The sequence below is a fragment of the Trachypithecus francoisi genome, unplaced genomic scaffold (genome assembly GCF_009764315.1).
Source record: "Trachypithecus francoisi isolate TF-2019V2 unplaced genomic scaffold, Tfra_2.0 Lachesis_group4, whole genome shotgun sequence".
NCBI lineage: Eukaryota > Metazoa > Chordata > Mammalia > Primates > Cercopithecidae > Trachypithecus > Trachypithecus francoisi.
The window spans coordinates 149,964,101-149,980,503 of record NW_022681469.1 but is presented as its reverse complement, the minus strand read 5'-3'; the positions used below and the strand labels follow the sequence as shown (position 1 = coordinate 149,980,503).

Here is a 16,403-nt window from a genome sequence, read left to right as displayed (position 1 = left end):
AGAGCCCTCCAGGGTTTCCGTGGCTTTCCTCCTGCATCAAGCACCCAGGGAAGAGGGAGTGGGCGCACCATGAGCAGCACCTGGGTCTGACCCGACTGTCCCACGCATGGGCTGTGAGACGCTGGGCAAATCCAGCACTGTCTCGACTGTGAGAAAGTGGTATTTACAACAGTCTCCCTTCCCAGAGCTGCTGTGAAAACAAAGGGCCCATCACAAGGAGGGAGCTCGATAGATGCAGCTCTTCTTACCCAGGGTTCCAAAGGTCTTGTTGGAATCAAAAAGAATGCACGTATAGACACCTGCAACTAGGGCCGGGCACAGTTGCTGACACGTGTAATCTCAGCACTTTGGGAGGCTGAGGCGGGTGGATCTCCTGAGGTCAGGAGTTTGAGGCCAGCCTGGCCGATATGTGAAATCCCATCTCTACTAAAAATACAGAATTAGCCAGGCATGGTGGCTTGCACCTGTAATCCCAGCTACTCGGGAAGCTGAGGCAGGAGAATCGCTTGAACCTGGGAAGTGGAGGCTGCAGCGAGCCAAGATCGCACCATTGCACTCCAGCCTGGGCAACAAGAGCGAAACTCAGTCTTGAAAAAAGAAAGAAAGAAAAAGAGACCTGCAACTAGAACATCGTAACGCAAGCAACTGCCTTTTTTTTGTTTTTGTTTTTTTGAGATGGAGTCTCATTCTGTCTCCAGGCTGGAGTGCAGTGGTGTGATCTCAGCTCAGTGTAACCTCCAACCTCCACCTCCTGGGTTCATGTGATTCTCCTGCCTCAGCGTCTCCAGTAGCTGAGACTACAGTGGCTGCCACCGTGCCCAGCTAATTTTTATATTTTTAGTAGAGACGGGTTTCACCATGTTGGCCAGGATGGTCTCGATCTCTTGATCTCGTGATCTGCCCACCTCGGCCTCCCAAAGTGCTGAGATTACAGACATGAGCAATCAGGCCCAGCCACAACTGTCACGTTTTTAAGTGAAGAATCCAACCTTCGGAACAGTTGCCATTGCTCTTAACCAATGTCACTCTCAAACACGGAGAAATGAAATTGAATGATGATTCCATAGGTCAACACCACAGAACTGGCTTTTACTAACAAAACCAAAGAACCTCAAACACTTTTTGTGGACATCAAATTCCTTCCTTCATATTTTAAAATGACATTATGCATGTACATATTTTTAAAATTTAAACACATTTTAGAGAACACAATTGTGAACACAAATCCAAGAAATGAATGAGATGTACTGAAGTCTGATTCAAAAACTTCCCTTAAACTGACTTGTCAATCCTCTGTCCTGTGAAGTAAGTCCCGTTTCTCCTTTGCCTGCAGGGACTGAGCTGGAATTACTGTCACACAGCAGCACGTGAGACAGACATGAGGCAGGGGTTAATGCAGAGTCACAAACAGCACCTCTGTTGACATCTAGTGGGTAAGCAGGAAGGTGTCAACCCAGGTGGCTTTTTAAAAAACCTGTAAATAAAATCTCCTCCTTTATTCCACAGATTTTTAAAAATCTTTCCCTCAGTGTGTTCGAAAGACTAACTGTATTTTTCAAACATGTGTGTGGATGGACTCACCTGGGGAGACACCTGGATCCTAGGCCACCTTTGTGGCTGCTCTGCAGATGCCTGGCTGCACCAGCTGCCTCCTCCTCTGAGAGGGGCCGCCCTGGAGAGCACCGTGCTGACTGTGTTGCCCACTTGCTTCCCTTGGGAAACAGGGAGGCAGGACCTCTACCGAGTGCTGTGATGTGTTATGTTTTGACGAGGTGGGTGGGGAGGATGGGAACAATGCTATTTGGATGTGATTGGACATCGTGTGAGGTCTTCTGCAAAGCAGCTGCCCTCAGCTCGTTGATGACAGCATCCTGCCTGCAGGTGTGGGCTGCTGGACTGCCTGTAAAGCCCATCAGCGGGTCCAGGAGGTCAGGTAAAATAGGATCAGGATCAGTTCTATTCACAGAAGTCGTCAATCTAACATGAAAGAAAATAATCATGACTCAGGAGCAAGGGTGTCTGCAGCAAAGAGACTCTCCAGGCATCGTTTAGAAGCTGAATGTCACACATTTAGGGTGCCAGCTCCACACATAATCACACAAGTAAAAAGGAGGCTTTTCTCCTAAACTGACATTCTTTTTTCTCCTTTCTGAGAGGTGTGGACACTGGGGCTGGGAAATGCTCAGGCTGCCCCCTGCAGATGAGGACTGGGCTGTTAAGAGAGTCCATTTGTCTTTCATGACACAAGCCTTAGCTCACAAGACGAGAAGTCCTTAGTCCCAGACCACCTGTTCCATGATGACAGAAACCCTTCTAAAAACTGAAATCTATGTGACAGAATGAATGAAGGTAGGCTAACCCAAATTACTGCTCACATTTTTTAAAATAAAAGTCACACAAATACCATAATGATGTTGGTTAGAACATTATGTTTCTCATATCTATAAATGAGGGCTAGTACTTATCACCCAAAAGTAGACAAAAAATATGAAATGCATTCATTCCAAATTTAGACTTTGATAACTTTCCAAAAGGTTGAAATAAGTTTAATTGCAGGGACATGAGTCCAGCTGAGTGACTTTCTGTTCATCTGTAATAACCCATCTGGAACTGTATTTACTCTTCTTAGAACAGTAACTTATAACGTTGATAAACTGAGGTGGAGCCTGTTTTAGTAACATACACCTGGGTAAATGTTCTGGAACTGCCAGTGCTTAGTCACTGCTGTCTACAGTGTGGCCACCAAAGGCTTCTTGGGAAAGCTCCCTTTGGGTCCAGAAGTCTCACCCTCAAAGTTCCGGCTGCCCTGGACCCTCCACAAAGCACCTGAAGCTCTGCTGGGAATGGGGCCCTGACAGAGCCGTAACGCACCCTGAGGCTTCTTTAAAACATGAAGGTGAGTGCAAAATCCAAACAGGAAGCATTCAGCTGTGCCCTCCCAAACCACCCCAGCACGCCCCTGCGGAACTGCTTCTCCTATCCGTCCTTGGAGTGGTGGTTCCCTCATACTCATCTGGAAGGTGCCACAGAAAAGGCTGACAATGTATTATCACTAGGATAGACCCTAGATAATCTTTCTGATATACCAGATAGACATCACCTGTTCCCTCATTTGTCAATATGGAAGAAATCCCACTTTATACATTTTATACAGAAAAGTGGACACTGCCATACATTCATGCGTGGTCAGCTCTGAGCCCCCAGGAATAGAAGGGCCTTCCATTTAAAACAACTTACACCTGGATACAACAAACACCAAGAAACATGCAAACACTAGAGAGAATCTGTATGTGAAGAAGTCATAGTTTATACTGATGAAGGTGCCGTTAATGTTGATGGATGGCTTCGATCACTCATGCTCTAACAGAGGGGCCTGTGACGGTGTCTGTCTCTCTTTCAGGATTCCCAGTTGTTTCTGTGTCAGGCACTAAGCAATCTGGTGGCTTTTGTTCCAAACAGGTATTTTAGTTGTCTTTTTGCACCTTTTAATCCCTCTTCGAAGAGTCAAGTTCAAATGCTGGAAACCGTGATGTCTCTGGTCCCAGGACATCGGAGAGAAAGTGAATAGCGCCAGCCATGCCTGCAACGTAAAATGAGCCGCCTCTTAGGAATGGCACAAGGGTAGTGTCTAAGACAGTGACTTTTAATCATTTCCCTTACCAGGGGCTGCAAGCATGTGGGAAAGGTGCTGAGGACTCTAAAGATGACTTCATTAAAAAACAAAGATATCCTTATATTTAGCACCCAGCAGGTAATATAATAATACCAGCTTTCCTCACGGTCTTGTATTTTAAAAATTGGTTATTGGGCTTTAATCTTATATCTTGAAACTTTAAGGTGACATCACAGAATCGCTATGAAACTTACGGATGCTACTAATTACGATATTCCTACACATGGAGCTTCCCCTCTAGAACCTGTATATGCTCAAAGTTGCTTTTACATCTTCTTGATATTTGAAGAATGTTATTTTTAACAAATCTCAATTTGGTCAAAATCCCCACCCCAAATCACTGCAGTAATTAAGCAGCGGGTTTTCAACTAGACTCACAGCAGCATAGGAAGGATATGGGATGGAGAAGGCGCTAGTAGCCCACCAAGGCCTCCAGGTCTCCTGTCCCCACTCAAATCAGAACAATTCCTCCCTTATTAGGTTTTTGTTTACAGTTTTTCTTTTGATATAAAATTCACGTACAATGAAACACACAAATCCAAAGTGTACTTCTCTGAGGGTTTGTCAAATGCATATATACCTGTGCAAAAGAAACCCGATTAAGACCTGGAATATTTCCTTCACCCCAGAAGTTCCAAGTGCCCCTCTCCAGTCCCTCCCGTCCCTGTGGTCCCCCCAGGGGTAATCGGCAGCCTGGTCTTGGTCCACCAGGGATTACTTCTGCCTGCTTTGGCACTCTTAGGAGCATGGCCACAGTGTATAGCCCTTGCATCTGGTTCCTTTGTCAGGGTCCTGCAGTTCATTCATGTTCTGTGCATGTTCATAGTTGGCCCCGTCATACTGCTGAACAGTACATTGCAGACCGTTTCCCCATTTTTCCTACTGAAGGTCATCTGGGGTGTTCCCAGCCTTCTCTGTAAGTTTGTTTAAAGAAAGGGTTCCAGAAACTTATTTAAAAAATCAGAAAACCACTGACCTAGGAGTGCCCATGAGAAGTAAACAGGGACCCATAACGAGCATAGGAGGTCCCACAGCAGGCCCTGCAGGGACGAGCCTAGCTTTCCTGCTCAGGTGTGTGAGCAGCAGATCCAATGGGCAGCGCGCTCCAGCAGGAGTGAGCTCCTCCAGAAAAGGTGCCAGGTGCCAGGGAGCCCTCCCAGTGGCTCTTCCAGCCAGCCAGTTTGCCACAATGGCCTGCGTTGCTAGGCACATGGACTAATGATCCCTCCATCCTGACGGGAATTTGGTGGGAGTCCCCCACAGTTCTGTCTGCCAGGCACTGGTGAGGCACAGGGGAAGGAGGTGACCTATGAATTTCCCACCTTTAGGGTCCAAAGCTTTTGACGCACTGGGGTTCTGGAGGTGCTATTATCGACTAGATAAACTCCATTTAGAGTTCCGGCATTAACTCTGTTATATCTGATGCAAATGCATTGCACTTTTATGACATCAAGGACTAAAACTTTTATTCTAATAAATACTTTTTCCTTATGAGTTCTTTGAATATTAAAAAGATCATCTTCTGCAAAAGATGTGACACATGCTCTATTTTCTGCTCATATTTCTAAAAAGTGATTTAAAAATATTACCAGTATAAAAACTAAAACAGGACATACCACTACAGATGATGCAGACAGAGGATGATAAGGGGATACTACCAATAGGGTATACATTTGAATTTCGCCACAGGTACACAATTAACCGATTTCCCAAAATTACAAACTATGACAGCTCACCCAATATGAAATAGATAACTTGAACAGCCCTATAACTATTTTAAAAATTGAATTTCTTTTAAAAGTCTAGAAAAATAAATCTCTAGACCTAGAAGTTTGTACTAGAGAATTATACTAAACATTTAAGTTACATTAATACCAATTCTTCTACCAATTAACACACAGTCTGTCCCAGAAAACAGAAGAGAAGAAGATACTTCTCAACACAGTTTATTAGGTCAGTATGACACCAGATAAAGACAGCACAAAACAGGAAAACTGTAGGCCAGTCCCCTTCATGAATAGAGATGCAAAAGCCTTTACCAAAATATCAGCAAACAGAAAACACGCCCACACCCACATATAAATCTAATGAATATCCGGGCCTGTTTGTGGGGCTTCTCTGTTTGTGCTCCAGTCTTCCCTCCTCTGCGCCCTTGGTGGACTCTGGAATCCTTGCTGCTTTCACTGACTGCCTATCAGTGCTCTTCTTTTCAGAACTTACTTCAATATTCACTTTTGCTATTTTTTCTAATTACCAATATTTCTAATTGCCAATATTAATTATTCATACTTCTTTATATAATATTAAATCTATATTAAGTAATTAGTAAAGCTTCCCATGAATACACCAATATTAAGTACGCAACATTACAGATGAAACACAGAGGAGTAAACTATTTCTTCCACTGCTAACAGCAAGCCTTCAGTTCTGTCTGCAGAGACACCTCACAAAAAACCTATGAGCACTTGGAAGACAGTCACAGGAGCAAAAAATATAGGTAAGGTGAAGAAATTCAACATAATTTTCAGCAATAAGCTAATTTGCTGACTTATTTTACAGTTTGGAAGTATTACTTGAGCCAGGTCAAATGTCGACAGTGCCAGTCCACAGGGGCAGGAGAACCAATTTCACCCAAACATTTAAACCACAGTATTTTTCTCATTCTTACCTTCAAAGAGTGAATAGGGTCTGTCAGGAATGCGGCACCCGTGTGCTCCGTAATCTAGACACCACTCTGCAAACTGAAAAGAAAGGGATTTCTTTTTAAGACTGGAGTTTCTACTTGGTGAAAAGGCAATAAATGAGAATGCAACGTCTTCACAGGAATTAGGAAAGTGGACCCCCAGCTGTAGGGCATTCAGTGTGGGCTCCATGGGCTCCTGTGCCCCCTCTTCCAGGGGCAAGGCCTAGCAAGTCTTGTCACCTCTGCTTGTGGCTGCCTCAGCTGTAGAGTGGGGTCTGCTTTACGGCTGCTGGGAAGTCCGAGGTGAAAACTGAACAGCTCAATGACACTCTGTTCTCCCTGGCACCTTCCTCCTGCTGCTTCAGCTGACGATTCTAGAAGCAACTCGAAACGCCTGCTCTATCCTGAACAAAAAACCCTGGCTCTAAAATGGCCCTCAGCAGCAGCTGCCAGCTCCCCTGGCCCCAGCTGGGAAACAGCTTTGGCCCTGCCCGGGGCGCCGCCTCTCACGGCAGCCCCTCCACAGCTGCTGCTTGGCAGCCTCTCCACCTTCACAGCCCCTGGCTCTCAGCCCTTCCTGTGCTCTCCTCTGGGCTCCTTGACCCTTTTTTCTTAGACCTCTTCAATGGGTATTTCCATATCGTTTTAATAAACTTCCCTTTTGTGCCTAAGCTAACATAATGTGAAAGGTCATTTGTACACTAAGAATCGTAAGTAATAAACATGAGGAGTATCAAGTTCAGCACACATAAAAAGAAACTCACTCTGCTTTTACCCTCCCAATCTGCTCACTCTTAGCTTGTTTGATGGCCCATCTACCCAGTTTTCCGAGTCAGACAACAGAAAGACATTCAGATATTTCCATCTTCTCCACATTCAAAAACATGCATTAAATTCTGTGGGCTTTACATCATAGGTGTTTCTAAATGTCTCATTTTTTATCCCAACCTATGCTTTGGTTTATAACTCAACATTTCTTGCATTAATTACTAAACCGCGAAACTCAAGCTCGCCTCATTCTTCCTACTGGGACCACAGCGATCTTTCTAAAAGAGGAGTCTGAACATGGCAAACCCTTCCATGAGCCCCCATCTTCCAAACCGGTATCCAATGCTAGCTGATTACTAAAATTACTGGGAGAGCTTGAAAAATATTAGTGCTGGGGGTTCCTCATTTAACTGGTCTACAGTGAGGTCATTATTTGAAAGCGTCCCAGTGGTACAAGGTTGAGAACTACTGGCTACGGGGAAGGACTAACTTTCTCTGGCCTCTACCCACCTGTCTGACTTCACCTTTCCCTCCTCACACCTTTCCTCACCCATTTCCTTCCCTTTGCACCCCAAAGGCTGAAGTGCTTATGGAGTCAGGAACACACTGAGCTGGTTCCTGCTCTGCAGCTCTGCCCAGGCTATTCTCCTTATCAGAACTGCATTCCACCTCTGCAGGCCACCCCTGCCTGGCCCACCTGAAAAACCCCTCATCTCTAAAAAACTGGCGGCATCTCAACCCTCCTGCATTGCCCATATTTGCATAATCATCTACCATCATCACATCATCAAGGTTGGCCCAGGCCTGTGGAATCTGGCTGCTCCCCGCTTGCTGGCTCCTGTTCTGCCCCATCCCCCGTGCTCCAGCCATAGTGTCTGGGCGCTCACACCTCCGGGACTTCGGAACAGCAGTTTCTTCTGCTGACCTGCCATGCCAAATTGGGCCCTGCCCTCTTTCCTTCCACAGCCTCCTGCATGCTTCCATCAGTGGGGGAGCCACAGATGTGTGTGCATTTTCCGGTGCACCAACAAGGTGGGGCCCATTCCATCTGGGTTGAGAAAAGGCTTCATAAATTAACAGATATTCAAAAAGTATAAAGAACACATCAGCCGCAATGCCTCCATCTAACAAGGGTCACTGTACACACTTCAGTGTATTTTCTTCCCATCTTTTTTCTGTGTGCACACAACTACATTTTGTGAAATGTGTACATAATAAGAATACTAGCAAACATTTACTGAGTCTTGCTCTGTGCCATTCATCTTCACATGTCCAGTGCATGTTTACTGAGTTTCTACTCGGAGATATACACTGCTCCAAGTACTAATGTAGAATAGTGACCCAGACAAACAAGATCAAAAGCTTATGTTCTATCAGCCTACATACTCAAGAAACACGCAAAAACAATGAGCAACTGAGTGATCATCCACTTGGGGGTCTCAAAGGTCCTACTTAGAATGTCACAGTTCAGATCAGCATGGCAAGGAGCCACCATCCACATGCTGAAGGAAGAGTGCTCCTGAAGGGAAGAGTGAACGACAGGTCCAGCGGAAACAAGAGTGACACACCCCGTTCTTAGGGTGGCATGGCTGTATTACGGCAGGCTACAGGGCAGGGTACGGTGAGGAGACTAGGCAGAGACACAGAGACTAGGGCTAAGGTGCGCAGGGCTCTGACAACCTGGCGGAGAAGTGCAGGCTCCATCTACAGTCGATGGGAAGCCGCTGGAGGGTCTGGCAGGATGATTACAGACGATCTGCACATTAGCTCAGTTCTGCTTGCAACATCCTTAGGAGGTGGGTAGTATTTTTTTTCTATCTGTACAAATGAGGAAACTGAGGCTTGAAGAAGAGACACATTCAAACTCATAAAGCCAATTAATGGCACAGGTGGTAATTCTCATCAGGTAGTGACTCCAGGACACATATTCTTCAGAAGCCATTGACATTTGTGCTCCCCATTCTATAGACAGGGACACCGTGGCCCAGAGAAGCCACGGACAAAGCTGTGTCAGAAGAAAAAGAGGAAGCTACAGAGTTGGGAGAAACAGATTAAAAGAAGGAACAAGAGTTGTACTTCCGGGCTCCGTGCACACTCGGGGTTGTTCGGAAGCAGTTCCAACAGAGCCACCCTCACCTTGCAGGCTCGGTAGAGGTACTTCTTATCCTGCGTGAGACGGTAAAGGGACAGGAAGGAGTAGCCGTTGCCAGCAGTCCCATGGCAGATCCCGTAGCCCTTCCGCAGCAAACCTCGCTGCCAAATCACATCGCTACACTCCATGGCCTCTTTCAAGTACTTCTCCTCCTTAAAGACCTTGGCAAATTAAAAACAAAGCAGTGTTAAAAAGACGGTTTCAATGACGAGCTGGCAAAATACTTTCCCTTTCTGGTTAGGACATGGCATGATATTACGAAAACTGAAACTGGGGGTGAAAAACAGACAAACAAATAAACAAACAAACAAACAAAAAACAGCAGCAACACCATACATAGAATCTTGCAATCTCAATCCATTAGGCCAGTGGTCTCCAACCTTTCTGGCACCAGGAACTGGTTTTGTGGAACCATTTTTCCACGGCCAGGAAGGGGAGTTGGAGATGGTTTTGGGATGAAACTGTTCCACCTCAGATCATCAGGCATTAGTGAGATTCTCATAAGGAGCACGCAACCTAGATCCCTCGCATAAGCAGTTCATGATACGGTTCGCTCTCCTACGAGAATCTAACGTGGCCGCTGATCTGACAGGTGGCAGAGCTCAGACAGTAATGTGAGTGATAGGCAGCGACTACAAACACAGTTGAAGCTTCGCTTGCTTGCTGCCGCTCACCTCCTGCTGTGCAGCCCGGTCCCTAACAGGCCACAGACCAGTACCAATTCACAGCCTGGGGGCTGGGCTGGGGACCCCCACATTAGCCTATTCCCTTTGTCCTTCTGTTTCACAGTTTTACTAAAATAATTCTAAAATTTAGTCTTTAAAATTAAAATTAAAGCTGCCATATCTTTTTGGTAAGATGTTTTTCTTGTTTCTTGGCACGTACATCCCATAGCTCTAAAATTTCTGCTCTTGTAGAAGACAATCGAGAGAGTGAGGCCCTGTTAGCAGGGCAAGAATGTCCAACACACTGGTCAGCACACATCAACAGCACCCGAGGACCCTGCCCCACCAGGCTGGCAAGATCCATCTTCACCCATCCCAAGGAAGCGGGCACACAGCTTTCTGGGGTCCAGGAGCAAGCATCACCTCCCTGAGTTGTTTATATGGTCAGCTGCAGAGACAGGCAGGCTCAGTGAAGGCAAGAGACAGCAAGAAGCAGCTGTGGGTTTTCACCTCCTGAGATTCCCTTGTACGTTTTCTTCTTTCTCCTCACATGCCATATACTGTTTTCCTGATCCTTTCCTCAGAGTCTGTTCTTAGTTATCCCTACCTGCTAACTCATCCCACTCCAGTGCAAATGGGTTTTGGACAATGGATCAGAGGCACAAAGGTCATCACTACTTGGGTGGCAGGTCAGGTCTCTCTACTTGTGACTGATTAGCTGGGCACTCAGCCGAGAAGGGCTCTGAGGTTGCAGGAAAAAGGTGGAGGTGGGGGGGCTAGGCACGAACTGCAATCAGTGTCTACAGAGGGCAGAGCGGGAAACAGAGGCACAGCAAATCACCAGGGAGATTAAATGTTCCCAAAGTTAGGCTGTTAGGGAATCAGAAGCAGGACCCCCTCTATCAATCACAAAGGCAGCTAAGATGTGGGCTCTGGGGTCAGACAGCCTGAGCTGAGTCCCTACTGTCACCCTTTAACTGTGTGACCTTGGCTAAGTCACTGAAAGTCTATGTCTTAGTTTTCTCAACTATAAAAGGATGACCGTCCTTCACCTCAGTGGCTTGCTATGAAGATTAAGATGCGATCACTTCCTTGGAGCTCCTGGAACAGTGCCTGGCACATGGGAAGTGCTAGCTATTTCTTGGCTATGATTAACCATTACTCTTTCTATGGTATCGTGCCAGCACACATACTTCATTCTGTCACTTGCATCTTAAGCCTCTGAAAATGAACTGTAAAGGAAAACATGTTTTCCCATCCTAAGGAAATATTTGGTCAAAGCTAATGGGTGAGAAGATATTGTTTGAGAGATTGTGTCCTGAAATCACACAGAGTGAGGACAGCCCTAAATTAGTGAGCCAGAGCTGCCCCTGCTGGTGGGAGCCCCGGTGACTGAGGGTCCACAGGAAAACTGAACAGGGTTCCTTCATGCTGTCCCTGCGTCTGCGAGGTTGAGGCTGCTAGAGCCATGCCCACAATGCAGCCTGCACTGCTGCTTCTCAGCACCAGCAGCCTACCATGTCTGCTCCTGCCACCACATACACTCATGCTCTAAGCAAACAGCTATTTCTAACAGCGAGACATCCGAGAATTCAGAACTACAGAAAGAGCTCCTGGACTTAATCACAGATTCATCTTCTCCACATTGTATTACAGCAATCATACATGGGCTACAAAATGCACGTACTTATCCACATTACCTCCCCAAAATGGTAAGTTTCCCTGGGCAGTACAGGACAGAAAGTGCAGAAAGACAGCACAATGCAAAGGAAAACCCGAGGGCTCTGGAGTCAGTCAGACGCAGGGCTAGAGTCCCTGTTCCACCACGGCAGGCTGTGACTTCAGGCCAGCTGCAGCACCCAACCCGGGCCTGTCTGCCCATGCTACAAAACGGAGGGATCCCAAGACGACTCAAACATCAGAAATAGAGACAAGGGTTTTAGGCAGTTACTAGAAATATCTTCAAAGATGAAAAGGGAACTATACTCATCATCAGTGAACCCTCAGAAGAGAAAGGCAGAATAAGACAGAAACAAAGGAATATTCTGGACCTAGAAAAACATCAATAGGTAAAATTACAAAACTCGCTGGGTGGGTTTACGAGCAGGCTGGACACAACAGAAGAAATCATGAGTGAATACAAAAACAGGGAAATAGCAATCATCTAATCCTAATTACAGAGAAGAACAAGAAATCTAGAAAACAAAAGCCTCAGGAACCTGTAGGAAAAGAGGTGCCAGTCACCCAGTGTACTAAAAGATACACGTTTACAAGTTCAAGTTCAAAGGATCTTAAGCACGATAAATACAAATACATCTAGGCACGTGACAGTTAAACTATTAAAAACCAAAAATTAAGAGGAAACCGTGAAAGCCTGTAGAGAAAAAGCACACGTTCCATACAAGAGAACAGTGCAAAGAATGACTTGGAAACAACAGAGGTGGACGATGACGGAACAATGCCTTTAGAGCACCGAAAAGAAAAAAAGTCAACCTAGAATTCCCCATCCAGCAAAGATGTATTTAAGAATAAAGGTGAAATAAAAACAAATTTAAGACAAATGAAAATCAATTTGTTGTCACCAAACCTATGCTAAGTAAAATTCTACAGGATGAAAGAAATAATACCGGATAGAAATCAGGATCTTCAGGAAGAAACAAAGACCACTAAAAATGGGCAATACATAAATAAATAACAAAACTATCGTTTTTGCTTGTATCAATTAAAATAAAATATTCATGGCTATTTAAAGCAAAATTTCTGGCCAGCCATGGTAGTTCACACCTGTAATCCCAGCACTTTAGGAGGCTGAAACAGAAGGATCACTTAAGCCCAGGAGTTCGAGACTAGCCTGGGCAACACAGTGAGGCAAAAATTCTAACATTATATCAGTGGTTTACAACATTCGTAGATTTTATAAATATGGCAGATACAGTGCAAAGCTCTGGAGTAAGCAGAACCACCTGCCTATGAGTTTCTTACAGTTTATGTGAAGTGGCTCAGTGTTAACTCTAAGGACATTATGAAAAGTTAAGGATATATATTGCAACCCCTGTAGCATTAGTAAAAAAAATATGCAAATAGATACAGTTAAAGAGTTAACAGAGGCCCAGGCACGGTGGCGCTCACACCTGTAATCCCACCACTTATGACGGCTGAGGCGGGCGGATTACCTGAGGTCAGGAGTTTGAGACCAGCCTGGCCAACACGGTAAAATCCCATCTCTACCAAAAATACAAAAATTAGCCAGCTGGGCATGGTGGCACGTGCCTGTAGTCCCAGCTACTCAGGAGGCTGAGGCAGGAGAATTGCTTGAACCTGGGAGGCGGAGGTTGCGGTGAGCTGAGATCTCACCACTGCACTTCAGCCTGGGTGACAAAGCGAGACTCCATCTCAAAAAAAAAAGAGTCAACAGAAAAATTAAAAGAGAATCCTAAAAAATTTCCAACTAATCTCTCTACCTCCCTAAAAAAAAAAAAAGAAAAAAGAAAAAAGCAGGAAAGAAAAAACAGAGGGAGGAAAAACACAAAATGTAATTTAAAAAAAATTTTAAATGGCAGAGCTGAATCCAATCGCATCAATAATTATATTAAATATATATGAACTAATTCCAATTACAACACTGGGATTATTAGACTAGCTATAACACAAGTCCCACACAGGCTGAAAGCAAAAATATGTGTTACGCAAACAGTAATTATAAAATGCTGGAGCAGCTGCATTAATATCAGACAAAGTACATTTCAAGACAAAGAATATTACCAGAGATAAAAGGAACACTCCATGATGATAAAAGAGTAAATTCATTAGGAAAACATAACCATCATAAACATGTATTAGGACAGAGCCTCAAAATGCATGAAGCAAACAGTAAAAAAATTAAAGAGAAGAAAATAAACAGCTGGGAGACTGTAAAACTCCTCCTCCCATGACTGAGTAAACAAACAGCTGAAACAAATATGGAAGACAAATCTGTGAGGGTCAGCACACTACAAGCCCACACAGTCTGATCTGTAAACGAAGTTCCCTGGAGTGTGGTCATGATGGTTCATTCACACACTGGCTGTGGCTGCTTTTGTGCTACAATGATAGAACTGAGTGGTTGCTGAGATTACATGGACCGCAAGCCTAAAATATTTACTGTCCGGGTCATTACAGGAAGTTCACTGACCTCTGTAATTGAAGATCTGAACAATACATCCAACCATTGGCCTAACTGACATTTCTAGCACACTATGCCTGACAACTAGAGAATACACATTCCATGCAAATGCACGTGGGACATTCATCAAGACAGACTAAATACTGAGCCATAAAATACATCTAAGTAAATTTTAAAATGTTAAATCGTACATAATATGTTTTGTAACAATGAAATTAAATCAGAAATCAATGAAAATATCTATACAATTCTCAAATATCTGAAAAATATATAACCCACTTCTAAATAACCCATGAATCAAAAGAGAAATCATAAGGGTAATTAGGAAATATCTAAAACTAAATGAAAATGAAAACAAGACATAAAATATTTGGGAATGGAGCTAAAATAGTGCTTAGAGGAAAATGTAAAGCTTTAAATGCTTGTATTAGAAAAAAAGAAAGGTACAAAATCTAAGATTCCACTTTAAAAAGTTAGAAAACAGCAAACTAAATCTAAAGTCCATAGAAATAAATTTTATTTATTTTTATTTTTTATGTTTTTAATGACAGGGTCTTACTCTGTCGCCTAGGCTAGAGGGCAGTGGCACCACCATGGCCAGATAATTTTGGATTTTTTGTAGAGATGAGGTCTATGTTGCCCAGGTTGGTCTTGAACTTGTGGCCTCAAGCTATCCTCCACCTTGGCCTCCAAAATTGCTGGAATTATAGGAGTGAGCCACTGGGCCCAGACCCATAGAAGGAAGTTTTAAAAAGAAAAGAAGAAAAATCAATGAAATAGAAAATAGATAAAGCTAAAATTTATAAGTTTATTTCTTTAAAAGATCAATAAAACTTCAAAAAAGCTGCTATCTAGACTGAGGAAAGAGAGAGAGAAAAAACATAAATTACTAATATCAAGAATAAAAGAAAGGCCAGCGTGGTGGCTCACACCTGTAATCCCAGCACTGTGGGAGGGCAAAGCAGGTGGATCACCTCAGGTCAGGAGTTGCAGACCAGCCTGGCCTACATGGTGAAACCCTGTCTCTACTAAAAACACAAAAATTAGTCAAACGTGGTAGCTCATGTCTAGAATCGCAACTACATGGAAGGCTGCAGCAAGAGAATTGCTTGAACCTGGGAGGCGGAGGTTTCAGTGAGCTAAGATCATGCCACTGCACTCCAGCCTGGGAGGAATGGCGAGACTCTACCTCAAAAAAAAAAAAAAAGGAAAAGAAAAAAGAATAAAAGACTTTGGACCTTATTAAACATTAAAAAAATGAGATATGAGTAACATGCCAATACATTTGACAACTTAGATAAAATGAGAAAACATATTGAAAAACACAGTTAATCAAAGTTGATGCAAAATGATTCTACTAATGAAATTGATTTCATAATAAAAAATTTTCCCACACACATTTAAGCAAGTAATAACACCAACTGTACACAAAATCTTTCTGAAAATAAGAGAAAACACTTTCCAACTCATGTATGTGACCAGCATAATCCTGATACCCTATTCCTAATAAAAACAAAGATTTTATAGAAAAAGAAAATATGCACTAATAGAGACATAAAAATCTTTAAATATTAGCAAACCAAATCTACGAATATTAATAAAAAGAAAAGGATAAAAATCATGTCCAAGTGAGGTTTATACTAGGAATGCAAGGTCGACTCAACTTTTAAAAACCAATCAATGTAAAATCACCATATCAATAAAACAAAAGAGGAAAACCATAGGAGCATTTGAATAAATCCAGGGAAAAAAATGACAAAATTCAACACCCCTTCATGATACCCAGTAATAAAAGGAAACTTCTTCAATCTGATAAAAGACATCTAAGAAAAACAGTTAAAAGTACACTTGATAGGGAAATATTTAAAGTTTTTTTCTATCACTGTGAATAAAGCAAAGATGTCCACTCTGACCACTTCTATTCAATATTATACTATAGATCCTAACCAATGTAATAAGAGAGGTAAAGGAAATAAAAGGCACAGAGATTGAAAAGAATGAAAACTCACAGATACAATATGTGTACACAGAAAATCCCAAGTAAGCTATAAAAAAGCTACTAGAACTGATACATGAATCTAGCATAGAATATAAAGTCAATATACAAAAAGCAGCTGTGGCCAGTTACAGTGGCTCAAGCCTGTAATCCCAGCACTTTGGGAGACTGAGGTGGGCAGATCCCTTGAGCTTGGGAGTTTGAGACCAGCCTGGGCAATATGACAAAATCCCATCTCTACAAAAAATACAAAAATTAGCCAGGCATGGTGGTGCATGCCTGTAGTCCCAGCTACTTGGCTAAG

At 43.5% G+C, this 16,403-nt stretch overlaps 1 protein-coding gene across 1 annotated transcript in view; it reads right to left on the bottom strand.

The window, feature by feature from the left end:
• Positions 1-1,064: 1,064 nt before the first annotated feature.
• LANCL2 (LanC like 2) overlaps positions 1,065-16,403 on the bottom strand; it is a 68,677-nt gene continuing 53,338 nt past the window's right edge. The window contains exons 7-9 of the mRNA XM_033194506.1: positions 9,261-9,437; positions 6,342-6,414; positions 1,065-3,580 (exon numbers count right to left, since the gene is read on the bottom strand). Of these exons, the coding sequence (XP_033050397.1) occupies positions 3,486-3,580; positions 6,342-6,414; positions 9,261-9,437 (345 nt within the window). The 3' untranslated portion in view covers positions 1,065-3,485. The remainder of the gene's footprint in view (positions 3,581-6,341; positions 6,415-9,260; positions 9,438-16,403) is intronic.